Raw genomic sequence first — 15,167 nt, forward strand, 5'->3', positions numbered from 1 at the left:
GGGCAGGGAATTTACGAGTTGAAGTATATGAAAGGGTTAAAAGGGCCCTTCAATTAAAAATGTTTCGAAAAGACGAGCCTTGTGGCTATAGACCATAAACTTTACACGAAAGTGAAAGACAAACCTCCTTTTTTAGCGATTTATTCCTATTAAGTAGGTATGTTAAAGGCTACAATTTTTAATGGAGGGTACACGAAAGGGTCTTACCGTTACTGTCAAAAAATGGTTTACAAAAGGGCAGGGAGCGGGACTTGGGACGGAGCCTCCCTGTGTAAAACTTCATTGAGTAGTCCCCCCCGGATGCACTCCTCTGCCCCATGATGAGTCAAGACAGGGAACTTTATAGAAGAAGGGGGCGGAACATTACTGGCCACCCCTCATAAAATTTGTTTTGGAGTACTTTGCAATTGATCAAACTCTCGTTAACGACCGTCTTATGGAGTTCTATATAAACTCCAGCGTAATCGTCCTTGCGGTCTAAGAACTGTTTTGAGGGGAGTATGCTTTTGATATTTCTTCATTTCTGATGGAAGTTAACTATTTAATTGTTCTCAGAATTTCTAGATACCACAATTCTCGTTACACAACGGAAGAACCTGTCTGAGATAGGGCGGTCAGCAACGTATGTATGCGGCCTGTAAATCTCGACGCCGGGTCATTCTGTATGAATTCATCCAAATTTAGGCCATCGGCAATTTAACGGACTGTATGCTTTTACAATGAGCCACACTTTTGTCAGCAAGTTTACACAAAATAGATGAAAGAAACATTAATTGTTCCATCTGCGAAAATCAGCCGCAAAGTCACGAAAGTGAGAAATTTGTGTTCAATCTTTCGTCTTTTCGTCTCCTTAGCTTCGCCTGTCCCGCTTTTGAGTTTCTTTGTTGTTGATGATGTTGCTTTTAGGTCGCTTTTTCCTCAGTTCTCAAGGTGCACAACGAAGATGCTTAAAGTGAACAACTAAAGTAATTCCCTCATTAAAGGAAAGCTTTCACCAAACTCTCTTAACTTGAGCAAATATTACTAACTGGAGCACATGCTGTTTGCGTATAAAAACGCGATAATTGCGGGCCAACAAACTAACCATGCCCTAAACCACCCTAAACCTTTTATCAGCTCGCCCACTTTGCACGAACAAGGTGTTATTAGCCCTATCTACATAAACTTACCTAGGGGAGAACAGAACCAGGCGTAGTTTAAGTGAGAGCTCCGACTTACGACTGCAGCATACGTCGATATTAGGACAGCTTGTACAAGATGATAGGCTTGTCAACTTGTTGACCCGTAACATACCCTCACAACAATGGCGAACAAAGCGTTTAACAATTGCATTGTATACGATCGTTAAGCTCACATGACAGGCTTTTGGTCAGTTTTTGTAAGTCTTTGTTTATCGGAAATGTCGCTCTTTGCTTCTTAAACAACACATATTTAACAGTGTTTAAATCAGTTCGACGCCGGAATCTTTCTAAACAAGGTAAGAGAATTGGATACAGAAAACTATTAAGTGTTGGTTGTGAATGTTAGGTATAATTTTCAGAACACAAATAGAGATACGCCTAAAGGAATCTAAATAATCTTGTTTCCTGAGACTATAAAAATACTTGGGAGCCACATGATACTTGACATTTTTAGGTATGAAAGGAATGGGATAACTAAAAAGAAAATAATTTCACATGTTGACAATAATGACCGAACAATCATCAGCTCTGTGAATGGGTAGCTGTGCGTCCGCTTTGTTTCGTTTTTCTGAGTCAGAAGTAGCTAGATAGGCGGAATTTAGGAATGGTTTCTCACTAATCCCCACTAACCAACCAAAAAGAGAACCACAATGTATCGTAGAAGATTCATACAAGGAGTAAATGAGAAAACATCCGAGACAATATTCATTTATTTTTACTTTCTACAGCGAAGCTCGTTCAAACCTCGTTATTAAACGGGGAAAATAGGCTAGTCTGAGAGAGAGACAGTGCGACATAAGGGGATTCCCCTACACTCTCAACGTTTTACCTTTTCCTCGGCCTTATTCGAACTACAATTTGTGGCTGTAAAAAAAATGCAAGGAAACAAAACATTATATAAGAGTAACACTCTATCAATCATCGAATGTAAAAGTAGAATCGAAACGGTCTGTTATTGCAGTTACCCAAATCGCAGGACAAATCAATACACTCCTTGGCTTGTTTCGTTGTCTCGAGATAGAGAACTAGCAATCATTAAGAAACCAACTCTAAGAATTAAAAGATCGAAAAAGGACTTTACTAGACTACGAGTAGTCCGCATTTTCCCTCAGGTATAGTAGAGCGAGCGAAACGCGAACGCGCGTGAAAATAAGCTCACGCGAGAGGGGCGAGACGCAGCGGTGAGTCATTTTTCTCTCTCCCCGCCGCGTCTCACCTTTCTCGTGTGGGGTGATTTTACGCGCGCTCGCCAGGAAAAATCCCTGAGTAAAAATGAGGACTACTCGTAGTCTAGGAGTTTACAATAAAATGTGTAAGTAAGGGCGGACCAGGCGCTGGCCGGGCGCGGGCGCCCGTGGTGTCAAATGCAAGTCACATACCTGATCATTTTAGCCTTAGCAACATGACGGAACTTTATTTTGTCTTCACAAGAGAGGATAAAGGGGACAGAGAGGGCATCCCCCATATACACCCTATTCCATAGGTAATTCGTCTCGACTTATTTTTAAGACCACAGATCCCAAGGGGGATTAGACAACAGCCAATCACATAGCGCGAATGTGTTCCGCGTGGATCACCCACGCTCAGAGCCACGCGTCCTTCACGAATTGAGGCAGAAAAAAATGGCGGAAGACTCGGAGAGCAATATTGCTATTCGTTTTGTCGACGAAAACGACTAAAGAGAGATTTCTGCTAAAGCTGTGTCAGCGAAACGGAAATTAAAAAAGAATCGCCCTTCCTCTCTTGTATATAGCTAACAGTACAGCAGGGAAATCCTTAACACAGTGAATATTCTCTCAGGATCATTTATAATTTACAGTTTGAAGAGAGCAATTTCTGGTTTGATATTTGATTTTTTAATTAGTATTTTATTATTCAACAAAAATAACACTTGGCGCCCTATATTGATAATAATAATAATAATTTAATAACTTCTAGAGCGCTATTTACATTCACTGATCAACAGCGCTTAACAACTTAAAAAAACTACAGTAAAATTCAAATTTGTAAAACTAATTACATGTACACGAATATTACTTGCTACTTGCTTTATTGTACAAACGACCGGTTTCAATAGACCGGCGAAATTTCTCATTTTATTAAAGCACTGAGGTTACGATAACTTCGAGTTAAACTGATTTCACGGGTTGTCAAAGAGTCGAGCGATCCCTTTCCCAGGTGAGCGTCGATTCATTTCGCTTCAATATTCAGAAATGCTCTCGATCTCTTTACGCTTTCATTACCTTTCGCCCGACATGTTTTGCAGGGCGTTAGTCTTGCGAAACCTCCACGAAACATCCACGCAGCGCGCGAGGTAACTTTATCCCGATTCTAAAAATAACTCGAGACGAATTACCTATGGAATAGGGTGTGTATGGGGGATGCCTTCTCAGTCCCCTTTATCCTCTCTTGGTATTCAATATTACTCACAAATTACTATTCCACAGTAACGTAGTCACAGTCTTGACTTGAGTAGTATGATTTACATCCCACAAGTTAAACTTAACAGGTGATCATCCGTTTATTGTTCTTAAGCCCCGATGAACGGACACAACATTGTTGGGAGTTGCTGCGTCCGTTTAAACGTAGCTAAAAGTTTGACCGCAAACTTTGCGCAACAACTCCCAACAACATGCAACAGGACTCTGGCAACAGGATGTGCACACGGACGCAGCATTTAACATCCAACAATGTCAGGCGGTTGTTGGCCGTGGCATGCACGGGGCTTTAGAGAGTGTTAATCAGGGCGGATATTTAACAGTAATAATAAGAAGAAAGAATTTGTATAGCGCAACTTCCATACAAAGTTCAAATGCGCTTCACAATAAAATCACACAGTGGGAAACGGATACAGTAACTAATACTACTACAAAAAACAAACAAACAAACAAAAACTACTTATACTAATACTGCCTAGTAATACTAATGCTAATATAATATTGTGCTCCAGGTTATGATAAAAATGCTAAACGAAAAAGGTGCTAAATGTCCACCTGTGCAACTCTTCTCCGTCAAAGCTCAGAGTCTGTTCAACCAATTTTAGATTTCTCCGGAAGAATCAGAGGAACAACTGCTGAAGTAACTTCCATCTTCACAACTCCATCTGCTCGTGGAATTAACAGACGCAGTAGACTCCTCATCGCTACACAAAATGTCCTCTGAAAAGTCATCGTTTGAACACGTGACCTCGTTACGTCTATCCATCACATGTACGTGAGCAGTTTCGGAACTTGAATGTGTTGAACAGGACCTATTCCAAGTGTGGTCCAAGTTGGTGTCTTGGAATAGAGTGGGTAGCTCTGTCAAATCTCTTGGCATTGTTTGGTTTCCCCCACAAGGCTGTTTGCGGGCAAAATCTTTGCGCAAATCTTGGATTGATAAGAGTTGTAACTCGGGATATCCCATTTGGAATTCTTCACTGGTTACTATGGAAATTCCAGCGTCTGGGTTTAATTTATTTTCTTCAGCTAGTGCTACAGAGTTTCTATACGCCACATAGGAAGCCCCGTGAACGTGCTTCAAACAAGTCTTGCAATACTGTGTATAGTTATGATTAGTTGATGCTCTTTGCGTCGCTTTGTACCAAGGAGTGCAATTTTGGAACCTTTGGCAACTCTTAGCATTTAGCTCTTGTCTAATGAGAGGATTTCTTAATCCATACAAGAAGGGATTTATACAACTATTCAAAAACGCGCACCAATACGAGGCTAGTCCAAAGTTCTGAATGGATGCATCTACGGTCGTCTCGATTTGGAGCGCTGTCATATAGGTCATGTAGGCAAAGTAAGGAGTCCAGCATACGATAAAAGTAATAAACATCATGAAAATCGTGAGTGCGACTTGTTTTTGAGAGGAAAGTCCTCTGCCGCTGTCAGCACTTGTAAGGGACATCCGAGATAAGCGAATGTCGAGTTTTCTGGCGGCACTGAAGATATTTACGTAACAGAATCCCATGATACATAGCGGTATGAGGTAAGCGACAAGAAGCGCCACAAAAGCAAATACTATTTGACCAAGATTGCTGGGGACCTGGACACCACATTGCGTTGAACCTAGAAAGACAGAGCAAGTTAAACAAACTAATATCGTGGGTTTGCACAAATTACTCCTTAATTCTGGCGCGACATTTCAGCGTTAATTTATAATTTTAGATGCCATCCATGTGCCTGTACTGTAATACGTCATGGCCCCAATCACTTTTCACGCAGTTAGTACTTATAAACTCTAATAGTCCAACAGCTCTTGACCGATAAGCGCGCAAGAAATAACCCTGTTATTGCAATAAAGTGAATGTATACAAGGGACAACCAGAAAGTGCACAAACACGTCTGCGTTCGTAGGCTACACTCTTCGTTTTTAAGTGATAATATAGTTCGAAATGGTCCGTTTACCAGAACCTGCGGGTCAGGACTACTGGAAGACAGTCATCCTCAGACCAGTGGCAAAGCATTCCATTCTTTGTCAAACACAAAAAAAATTTATCTGTCCTGGATGGGACCTGTTTTTCTAGAGTCCCGATAATCAATGGGCTCCGAAAGCTGTTTCTGTTTACTTAAGTTCGAAGTTTCAATAGTTTTACAGTTAACAAAACAAGATAAACTGGATTGTTAGCTAGGACCCTCGCTTTTATTCCTTAGATTTTGATAGATATTTGATTTTCGAGGCCCGCAAAGGTACCGGGACTTTTAAAAAACGAGTCCCAGATACGTTTACAAAATTTCATTGCCTTTCCAGAAAATGCCTTCGTCCGGACCGATCGAATCTCAATAATTACCTCTAGGTACCACAAATACAAAGAACCAAAAGGGGAATTATTTGGTTTGCTACTCACCAGCCTTGAATTTAAACGCGGTAAACCCAGTCAACGGAATCGAAGCAAGAATCAAGGGTGCTATCCACGTCATCGCCACCATCATCCAAGCCAGTCTTGTTGTTATCACGTGACGGTTCATCGGCCTCACAATGGAAAAGTACTTTTCAATGCTGATGGCCGTTAGAGTGAAAAGCGACGAACATTCAAACAAAATGTTTAAAAAGCCATTCAATTGACACAAGCTGATTCCAAATATCCATTCACGTGAAAAGCACGTGATAATCGAAAAAGGAATGCAAAACAATGCAACTCCCAAGTCTGCGCATGCCAGGTTAAGTATGAACAAGTTTGTGCGTGTGCGCAACTTTTTCCTGTAGTAGATTGGGACAATGAGTGTTAAGTTGCCAAATAAGGCAAGGAGCATGATGACGCACAGAAGAGATGCATAGACGAAATATTCGGTGCCAGACCCCTGTTTCGTGAACTTAAGAGGTGAGTTGCCATTTCGAGAAGTATTCTGAGTATAGAGGCTGAAGTTTGACTCCGCCATCCTGAAATAGAAAATAAAATTCTTTTATTATTCATTTAAAATATTTCTCCGATTCTGATTGGCTAAAATCACACGCATAATTTACCATAACCAGTTGCTGATGACCAAATTTGGAAGAATTTTGTGTTTAGCGAGGAAATGACGTCAAAAATGCAGCGTTTTTGCAGGTTAATTCCCCCATTAACCGAGAAGACCTGGGGACGAGGTTGAGTTGTTTTGGTTGTGGAAACAAAAATGACGGACATTTCACCGCGTTTCAAGAGTAAGAACTAGGAGCAATAATAGCTAAAAACATGGCAAGAACAGCAAGAAGACAACTCGAAGGGCGATATTTGCTATTTGGAGAATATTTGCGTAGCTGAACAACCCTAAACGCGCACTATCGAAGATGAACTTAACATCGATGGATCAATGGAGGTAAGCATGTTTTAGCAATGTTTTTAAACTAGGAATTATTCCTCCTCGATCCCCATAATTCTTCATAAGATACTCAGCCTCATTCATTAATTGTTAATTATAAATTACTGAAACAATTTCAAAATATTTTCAATTCGGATGATTCTTAATACACAGAACAGAGAGGCTTAGGTTGAAATAGGATTAACTACAAGGCTGCCCATTGAAATGGCCAATGAAATCACTGGTAACCCAAGCTTGATACAAGATCGTCACGCACTTTTGCCCCGAGAAACCTTCGAAATTTAAGGACTTGTTTAAGTCTGTCCTGTGTGGTCCCCGGGCCGATTTATGGCCATTTTACGGGTTTTTAGTAATAGCACCGGTTTGCTCTCTATTTCTATCCTATTCAAGTGAGACAGCAAACCACAACAACGTAACAAAAGTAAGTCGTTTATGGTATTTAAATCTGGTCATATACAAAGGTTACAGAAACAATCGTTTTTTCTCCCCATACAAATCCTTCCTAACGTTAAGGAACAATTTCAAGCTTGGACTACCTGTGATGTTCTGCGATGAGCTAGATTTGGGGAAAAGTTGTAAAGAGAGAAACGTTGTATTTCGCAAACCTCCGGGAAAACAGGACAGATGTACAGAAACAAACAGCAGTTCGGTCCACTGTTCTTTGAAACGATCGACTTGAGGGCACAATTAATTTAATCAGTTAAAAACTTCGTGAATCCCGGGCTTCGTCTCAAAATATCACTGAGTCAGAAGTAATAAAAGACCCGTTCCATCCACTCGATTAGGACCTTTTTGTATTTTAAACGAAACGTTTTTAATTCAAACGTTTACATAAAAGCGGTGCGCACACTTTACGCTGGCGTGGACGCAAATTGTTAGCTTTAAGTCCTTTTCCGACCGGTTGGCTTGTAAGGAAACGATTTCAAGGAAAATAACAATAAAAAACATATACTTACGACTGCCAGTAAGAATCAGGAAACTGCCTCCGCCGATTAGGGTAAGAAAAACTGTTTTCCAAACTTTCTTTAGTGTCATACGTGAAAACTGCGCGACCCCAATTCAGAGAGGAATATTTATTAATGGAAATTGAAACCAAAAGAATATGCTTTGTTCAGGGGTTTCACAAGTTTAAAAATATAAACCACTAAAAAGGCGACTTTAGGAACCAAATAATTTCCCCTCGGATTGTTACCGGATAGGATTCTCGTGGTACTATGAGCCCAAATATTAATGCTCGACGAAAATTTTTTTTCCTGCATCAGTTTTTTGACTTGTAGAACTGTGTTAGTCTGAAACAAATAGCGTCGATGACTTCATGGATTTAAAAAGCTTCGTTCTTTTTCAGTCTAGTGATTCAACAAGCTGTTCTTACTGACAAAAAAATGATATAAAAAAAGTACAAAATGTTGTTTGCTTACCAAACATTTGTTAATTGCTGGTCGGAAATGTAGTTAAGTGCCTGACACGGAACTCTCCAAAAAGCCGAGAGAGCAAAAAGGAAAAACAACATCCACAACAAAAAAAACAGTGGGCTCTCAGGAACAATGTCTGTTCTATTTATAAAATTCCTCAATCAGAGATTCGATTGGCCAATTGATACTATGGTTTGTTATCATCTATTATTCAATAATTGTAATTGAAACCTAGCGACCGGGTTTCATCGATTAATGCCTTTTGTTACGAGTTCGGCTGCAATAAGTACACAGTAATTTTCAAGGAGTTATAATAACTCCTCTAGTGGGGCTAAATTTAACTCCTTACAGTGGAGTTATCTTTTGGGGAGTTATTTTAACTCCAAAAAGGAGTTTAAAAAACTCTTTTTCAGGAGTAAAACTGACCCCAGATTAGGAGTTAAAATAACCCCCAAAAAGGAGTTATCCTGTACGTAAAATTTTTACTCCGTTTTTGAAGTTATAATAACTCCCTAAAAATTACGGTGTATATATCATCGCGTCATAAACTATAACAAGGAAGGATGTGTCAGCAAAGTTTTGGTATGTAAAGGTAATTTTCCCTCGCCCGTACACGGAAACGGTGTATCTTATGGTCTCTTCTGTAAAACAAAGTCTTCATCGCATTCTTATTTCTTACGCTCAGGCAAAGTTATGTGTCAAGATTAAACCTGGCGGGCAATTATTGCTTTACGGCTGCGTGGAGCCCATTAATTGAGGTGATACGCAACTGATGCAGTTCTAGCTGGTATCCCATTGAAAAGAAACATTGCCTTGGTGATATTTAAATAATTTATACATGGCACTGATTTGTTTTCACTATCATTACAAAACGAAATTAGAGATTTTTCGTCAGTAATTAGAAAAGTGAGAGAGTTTATTTACTGGACTCTTAGAATAAACTGAAGGAGCCCAAAATAAGCTGAATACTCACTGGGAAGAGGTCAAAGTGGCAATCGTGTATCAATTAAAAGACTGACAAACTTTCAAAACTGGATAGTTTTAAGATGGGTCGAGTCACATCAGGTTTGCATTGGATTTCGAAACCGAAATCCCTCTGGCGAGGGGAAAAAACAATGATGCGCTTGATTTGGGTCAGGCGCAGACCTGAAATAATTACAAAAGCTGGAGCTTGATGCCCTGGTGGGAAGGGGGGGGGGGGGGGGGGGGGTACTTGGGATAATGTTTGCTGGGTATGCATGTGCCGCTTGATGTGCCGCTGGCCTTTCAGAGCCCCTAACCCGTTATAGTCTATTTTTTGCCAATTATAGACCCCATCTTAGTCACTTTTCGGAAAATGTAATTTTCGCGATGCTAACTTAGTCACTTTCTATTTATCCATCTACCTTATCAATGTGGTTTCAAGCGGCGGAATGTAATGCGGCCAATGCGAGCTTATTGTTAAATTTAATAAACAACAACTTTCCGATTTTTTTTATCGAGAATCTTCCCATTTTGAATCCCTGCTTACTCCAAAAACCCGAAAATTTGCGACCCCGTTCTAGTAAATCTGTTGAAAATACGGCCCCATTATAGTCACTCCAGTCATGCGATCCCATCCAGCGGCACATTTTTATTCGCCTCTTGTAAGGGAGTACCCCCCCCCCCCCCCCCCGGGCTTATCGCAAAACACTGAGCTCTCTGAATTCTCTTATTCCGAATAATAAACCTTCTTTTTGTTAAAGAGCTGTCGTCATTGAAATACGAAGTGCTAAAGTGATCGAGTTCAGTACCTCCCTATTCTCTAATTCAACTGAGGAAAGGCCTAATATCGTTGTTATATCGTTATTAGCTAGCCTGCGTAGCAGACGCTTGGAAGTAGTGGGCACAAGATAAAACGGCAGCGCGAGAAGGAGACACGCGAGAGCAGCACGTGAAGGGAGAAGAGAGGGTGAGTCTGGTTTCGCTCCTCGCTCGCAAAAGAGAACTTGCTCAATACTATATTGACATCAAACTTGGTCAATAACGCCTTCAATTAAGCATTCCCCCATTCAAAAACCCCAGGAAAAATAGGTACAAGCTTTGGGTGTAGCGAATTCTGAGATCGTTTGAATGACTGTGGACAAGAGTTAGTCTCCCTCGCAGCCGTTTTTTGCATGTCACGCAACGCTCCCCCAAAGGGGAAGCGTTAGGGGGAGCGTTGCGTGACATCCAAAAAACAGCTGTGAGGGAGACTACGGTATTCAGGTAAGCCAGTAACCAACCATAAGTGACGCTTGTCCACCGAACTAATTAAGAAATCGTTGCGCCGAAAGCTTGTTCCCATTCCCCTTATTATTTGCGAAGCGAGGGCAGCGAGGCCATCGCGTAGCGAAGATATATAATTTTGTCAAAATTCGCATTATCTTAAACCTTGCTTTCGTCTCGGAAATCAGCCTTGGAATTCACGCTTCACCAAGGCACACCCAATGCAAAATTAACGTAGCACTTTTCCCGCTGATTGAGTTAGACTGTTTTCAACTCAGTTCTTCGGCCGAAGAACCTGGTGAACCCACCGTGTTTGTTTGATTGCCGTCTTTTTTCTCATCCAGCGGTCGAAGTAATGCTAAAAATTATTTTCAATACGCTCTTAAGAATAAGACAGGACAAAAAAAGGAGAAAATAAAGAAGTAGGGTTCTATACAACAATGGTACTCGCAGCGGGTCAGCCATCCAATTTGGAACCCCGCCTACATGGTATAACTTGAGTGACGCTATTTTTAAACGCCTAGTTGGGCCAGGGTATGCGAGACACATATTTCTAATGGTTATTATTAGAATGAAGAATAAAACTGAGATCGGGCTCAGTCGGGTACTGCTCATACATTCTCTCTTAAGGTGAATTTCCACTGTCGCGTAGTTGATCTCCACTGCGTCGCGTAATTTTTAACGCTCGAAAAATGTACGTGCGTAAATGAAATAGTGGCAATGTATGAAGGCCCACGTGTAAACGTGAAAGTTGAGCGAGGTTCAACTTTTAGGGCCTGTTTACATGAAGGTGGGGGACCCCGGGTAGGTGAGGTAACCTGCTTAGGTGGGGTAAAAAAATAACCCTCCTTTACATGCAATCTTACAACGCCGCCATCCCGGGGTGCACTTTCTCAAGATTATTAAATGGTCGCTAAACACCTAAACAAGAAAAATGCTGGCAAACCACGTGTTTTGGCGATTAATGCACTTCTGCACTCCTTTGTTGCTCTTGCTGCAACCTTCAGTGCAATGGCTTTCCATTGTTAACTCTAATAATGATGCAAAGCCACCGCCAAAGTGTGTTTTGCGCGAATTGGATGTATTACGAATCCGACCCCGGCGGGGCGGGTTACCCCCCCTTGAAACGTTTACATGGCAAAATTTGACCCCGGCTGAGAGGGTAACCCGGTCTGGTAGGCCGGGCTACCCACCTTGGCGGGTCACCCCACCTATCATGTAAACGTGATCAAATTAAAATGAGAGATTATATGGACAGGCGGGTTACCCCACCTAAGCGAGTTACCTCACCTACCTGGGGTCCCCCACCTCCATGTAAACAGGCCCTTAGGTATATGCTTGACCTTCCATACAATGTCTCTATTTTATTTACGCGCATAAGATTTACGTGTTTACGCACGGAAAAATTACCCGACAGTGGAAATCCACCTTTACGGAGTGGTGGGGCGCGGTCTCCCTCCGGGATTTTATTTACCTAGCTGGCGAAACGAAACAGTAAAGCCCAGTGTTACCAACTGACGTTAATTAAAAAAAATTAAGAAGACACTGATTAATGCCCACACCAAAAAACAAAAGCGAAGCAACAATAGTTTCGCAAAACCACGACAACCCATGGTATGCCCACATGGTAATCCATAAGCATTTGCAAAAAACGTTGTCAAGGAAACTTGCTTGTGTAAATTACACTTGAGATATGAAAAACAATGAAAGAAAAGATGTGAAACAAGAGGAATGAACTTTAGTCACTGAGCACGCTACTATTTTGAATGGAAGGCTACGGGATGAATAATTGTCCTGGTCTTACGGATATTGACCGGATGCTTGAACTCAACAGGTTGTCACAAAATTTTAAAGTGAACTTCGACTGCTAAATATGAATTTTGACGCTGTAAATAAGCTGAGTATAGCATTTGCTGTCATGGTGTTCTGTATTTTCGCTTTGACCTCTTTCTTGGTTGCTTCAAGCTTATTTTACGCCGTCTACAAGGAAAGGAAGCTACGCATACCTTCGGCCATGCTGGTGTTGAACCTGTGTGCTGCAGGACTTCTTGTAGGAGTTGTATCAGGGTCTTTTACATTGCTGGCCGACGTACTGCAGTTAAGCTCTTGCGAGTCTTCGCAATTCAGTTACTTGAAAAGTTACGTTGAAGCATTTTCCATGAGTATATATTTTCAGGCCTTGTTCATTATTGCCGTTATGAGATATGGCCTGGCTCTGTGCGGAGAAAAACTTTGTCGCGTTTCCATGAAGCAAATCGGAGTTTTCATCAGTTTAACGTGGATCATTTCTTTAGTTTATGCAGCGCTTGTGTCATTTTACGAACAGCAAGAACGTATCAATTTCGCCGCATACCCACGGGGAGTAGCTGCAGCACAATTTACATTTCTCGGTCTCATGCATTTTGGAGCAATGTTTATTTACGGAAACTTGGTCATTTATTTTCACCAAAAGAAGGACAATTTACCACCAGATTTTTACAGCATCGACTCTAGCAGCCGACGAATCGCGCAAAGGAATATTCGCGTATCGATTAAGAATATTCAAATGACTGCTCTACTCGTGGGTACGTTAAGCGCATGTCATTTACCGAATCTCGTCGTTCTGGTTACGGCCATGTTGACCGGTCAGCTGTCACACAAAGCAAAAGTATTCACGGTCGCTTTGATTCATTGTGGAACTGTCATTCATTTCGTTCTTTACGGATATCTTAACAAGCGGTTTAAGCGGATTATTAGACCGATGAAGCATCGATTTATTGACAGAGTGACAAACAGGAAAAGGAGGAGAAAGATCAACGAGTTTCTTCCACCCAGTTACCTTTCAACTTCTTCCGGTGGAATTAGTTTCAACAACTCGCGAGACAATTCAGAGCTGACACGAAGTAAACTTGCTTTTTTATATCGATGAATTTCACGGAATAAATTCAGCATGAGTAGACCAGAACATTAACTACGCCTTTTGAAAGAGAATCAATGAAAGTCCTGAGGTCCATTCTCCACTCCATCAACCTCACAATAAGGAGAATGGATACTTGCTTTAGACGCTGAGATTTCAGGGAGTCACCAGTAATTAGTAAGGCTTGTCAACCCAAACGATCCCAAAACTCGATGCACCGAAAGCTTTTTGTACCATTTTCCCATACAAGGTGCACACAAATTAAAGAATTTAAAGAGCTGGGACAGGAGTGCAACTCGAGGCTCATGTCATACAAACTATTCCCTTAGTGGCCTCTTTTACACGTTAGTTCCGGTTCACTTCCTAGAATACGATTTAGCAACCATACATTCTACTTTTTTAAACCCCAGTAAAACAGTGGCACACCAATTTCACGACATTGTTTGAGAAAAGACTCTGCGAGTGTTTGAAGCCCTACCTAACACTCTTGCAAGAAGTAAAGAGATCAAATTAGAATATTTGCAGCAGTGTTCCTGAAATGTTGCGTTTGTCTGGGTCACTGCCACAATTTTGTTGTACTTTCGCAAGTATTCTGTGCGTGTGTTTGTTAAGATTAACATATTAAAGATGTTGTGACTGTTTATTTTGACCGTGGCTTTGATAATATCTATACACACGTTTAACAAGAATAGTTATATTTATTTTTTTTAATTAACTTTTATTGAGCTTGTCATTAAACTTTAATATTAGCACTTTCGACTTTGTTTTCGTTTTTACTCTACCACACATAAGTTAAACACAATTTACATACACCAAATACCTCACTGACTAGCAACCAGTTTTGGAAAAGATATTCTTGCTGTGGTTACCGGTCATTTCACCCAAAAACCAAAACAAGCACGCTTCTAATATATATTCCTCGATCTTAAATAGGGGGCTAAGCAACCGAGGCGAAATGACGTAAGGGCGAAATGACCGTAAAGCAGCTCGCTGTTACACACTTCTCAGTATTGCCTTTATAAGCAAAATTAATGAAGACCAAAAAAAATTAAAACGCTATTTTTAATTGATAAAGTAAAATGTTACAACACTTTAATGCCCAAAAGACATGAAGATGTAATAGAAACTTTACGCTAGCTTTAAAACTCAACTAACTGTTTTACTCTTTTTGGAGACTACTTTGAGTTAAAATTTTGTAGGTTCGTGTTTAATGGATTTTTTTATGAAAGTACGTCAACAATAATGTCATCTTTTTCTCGTGGATACATACTTTTTACCTTCTCAGGCTCAAATTATTTACGTATACAAAACAGCACAAACAAATTCTATTTCAAGCTTTTAAGGGCCTGTTTACATGGAGTGGGGGACCCCGGTCTAGTGGGGTTGGTTTCTTTTGTTTTCACGCTCTGGGGGACACAAAACAAAAGAAACCTACCCCTCTAGACCGGGGTCCCCCACTCCATGTTAACAGGGTCTAACTAATGAAAATCAAATCACATCAACAGAAAGAAGATAATTTTCAATAACAATAGAAATAACCTTTCACAAAACTACTCTGAAGTCCTCTGCATAAATTCCTTGGGCTTGTCATGCAGGTTACGAGGGCATTACCAGGCTTAAATACCGTTTACGTTGGTTGCTCTTAACAACTTTAAACGGGGTGAGACAC

The 15,167-nt window shown here is 40.8% G+C and overlaps 2 protein-coding genes across 2 annotated transcripts in view; one reads left to right on the top strand and one right to left on the bottom strand.

The window, feature by feature from the left end:
- Positions 1–8,012, bottom strand: part of LOC140926187 (uncharacterized) — a 9,836-nt gene extending 1,824 nt beyond the window's left edge. Inside the window, exons 1-3 of the mRNA XM_073375971.1 lie at positions 7,921–8,012; positions 6,013–6,545; positions 4,223–5,233 (exon numbers count right to left, since the gene is read on the bottom strand). Of these exons, the coding sequence (XP_073232072.1) occupies positions 4,223–5,233; positions 6,013–6,544 (1,543 nt within the window). The 5' untranslated portion in view covers position 6,545; positions 7,921–8,012. The remainder of the gene's footprint in view (positions 1–4,222; positions 5,234–6,012; positions 6,546–7,920) is intronic.
- Positions 8,013–12,430: 4,418 nt separating this feature from the next.
- LOC140926990 (uncharacterized) lies at positions 12,431–13,674 on the top strand. The gene has a single exon (XM_073376660.1). It carries the CDS (start codon positions 12,476–12,478, stop codon positions 13,508–13,510), a length of 1,035 nt encoding a protein of 344 aa, XP_073232761.1. The 5' UTR covers positions 12,431–12,475; the 3' UTR covers positions 13,511–13,674.
- Positions 13,675–15,167: the final 1,493 nt, after the last annotated feature.

Source organism: Porites lutea, chromosome 2 (assembly GCF_958299795.1).
Source record: "Porites lutea chromosome 2, jaPorLute2.1, whole genome shotgun sequence".
In the NCBI taxonomy this organism is placed as follows: domain Eukaryota; kingdom Metazoa; phylum Cnidaria; class Anthozoa; order Scleractinia; family Poritidae; genus Porites; species Porites lutea.

What these genes read in the sequence shown, in the direction of transcription:
- LOC140926990 (XM_073376660.1), top strand. Translation starts at nt 12,476, where the DNA reads ATGAATTTTGACGCTGTAAATAAGCTGAGTATAGCATTTGCTGTCATG.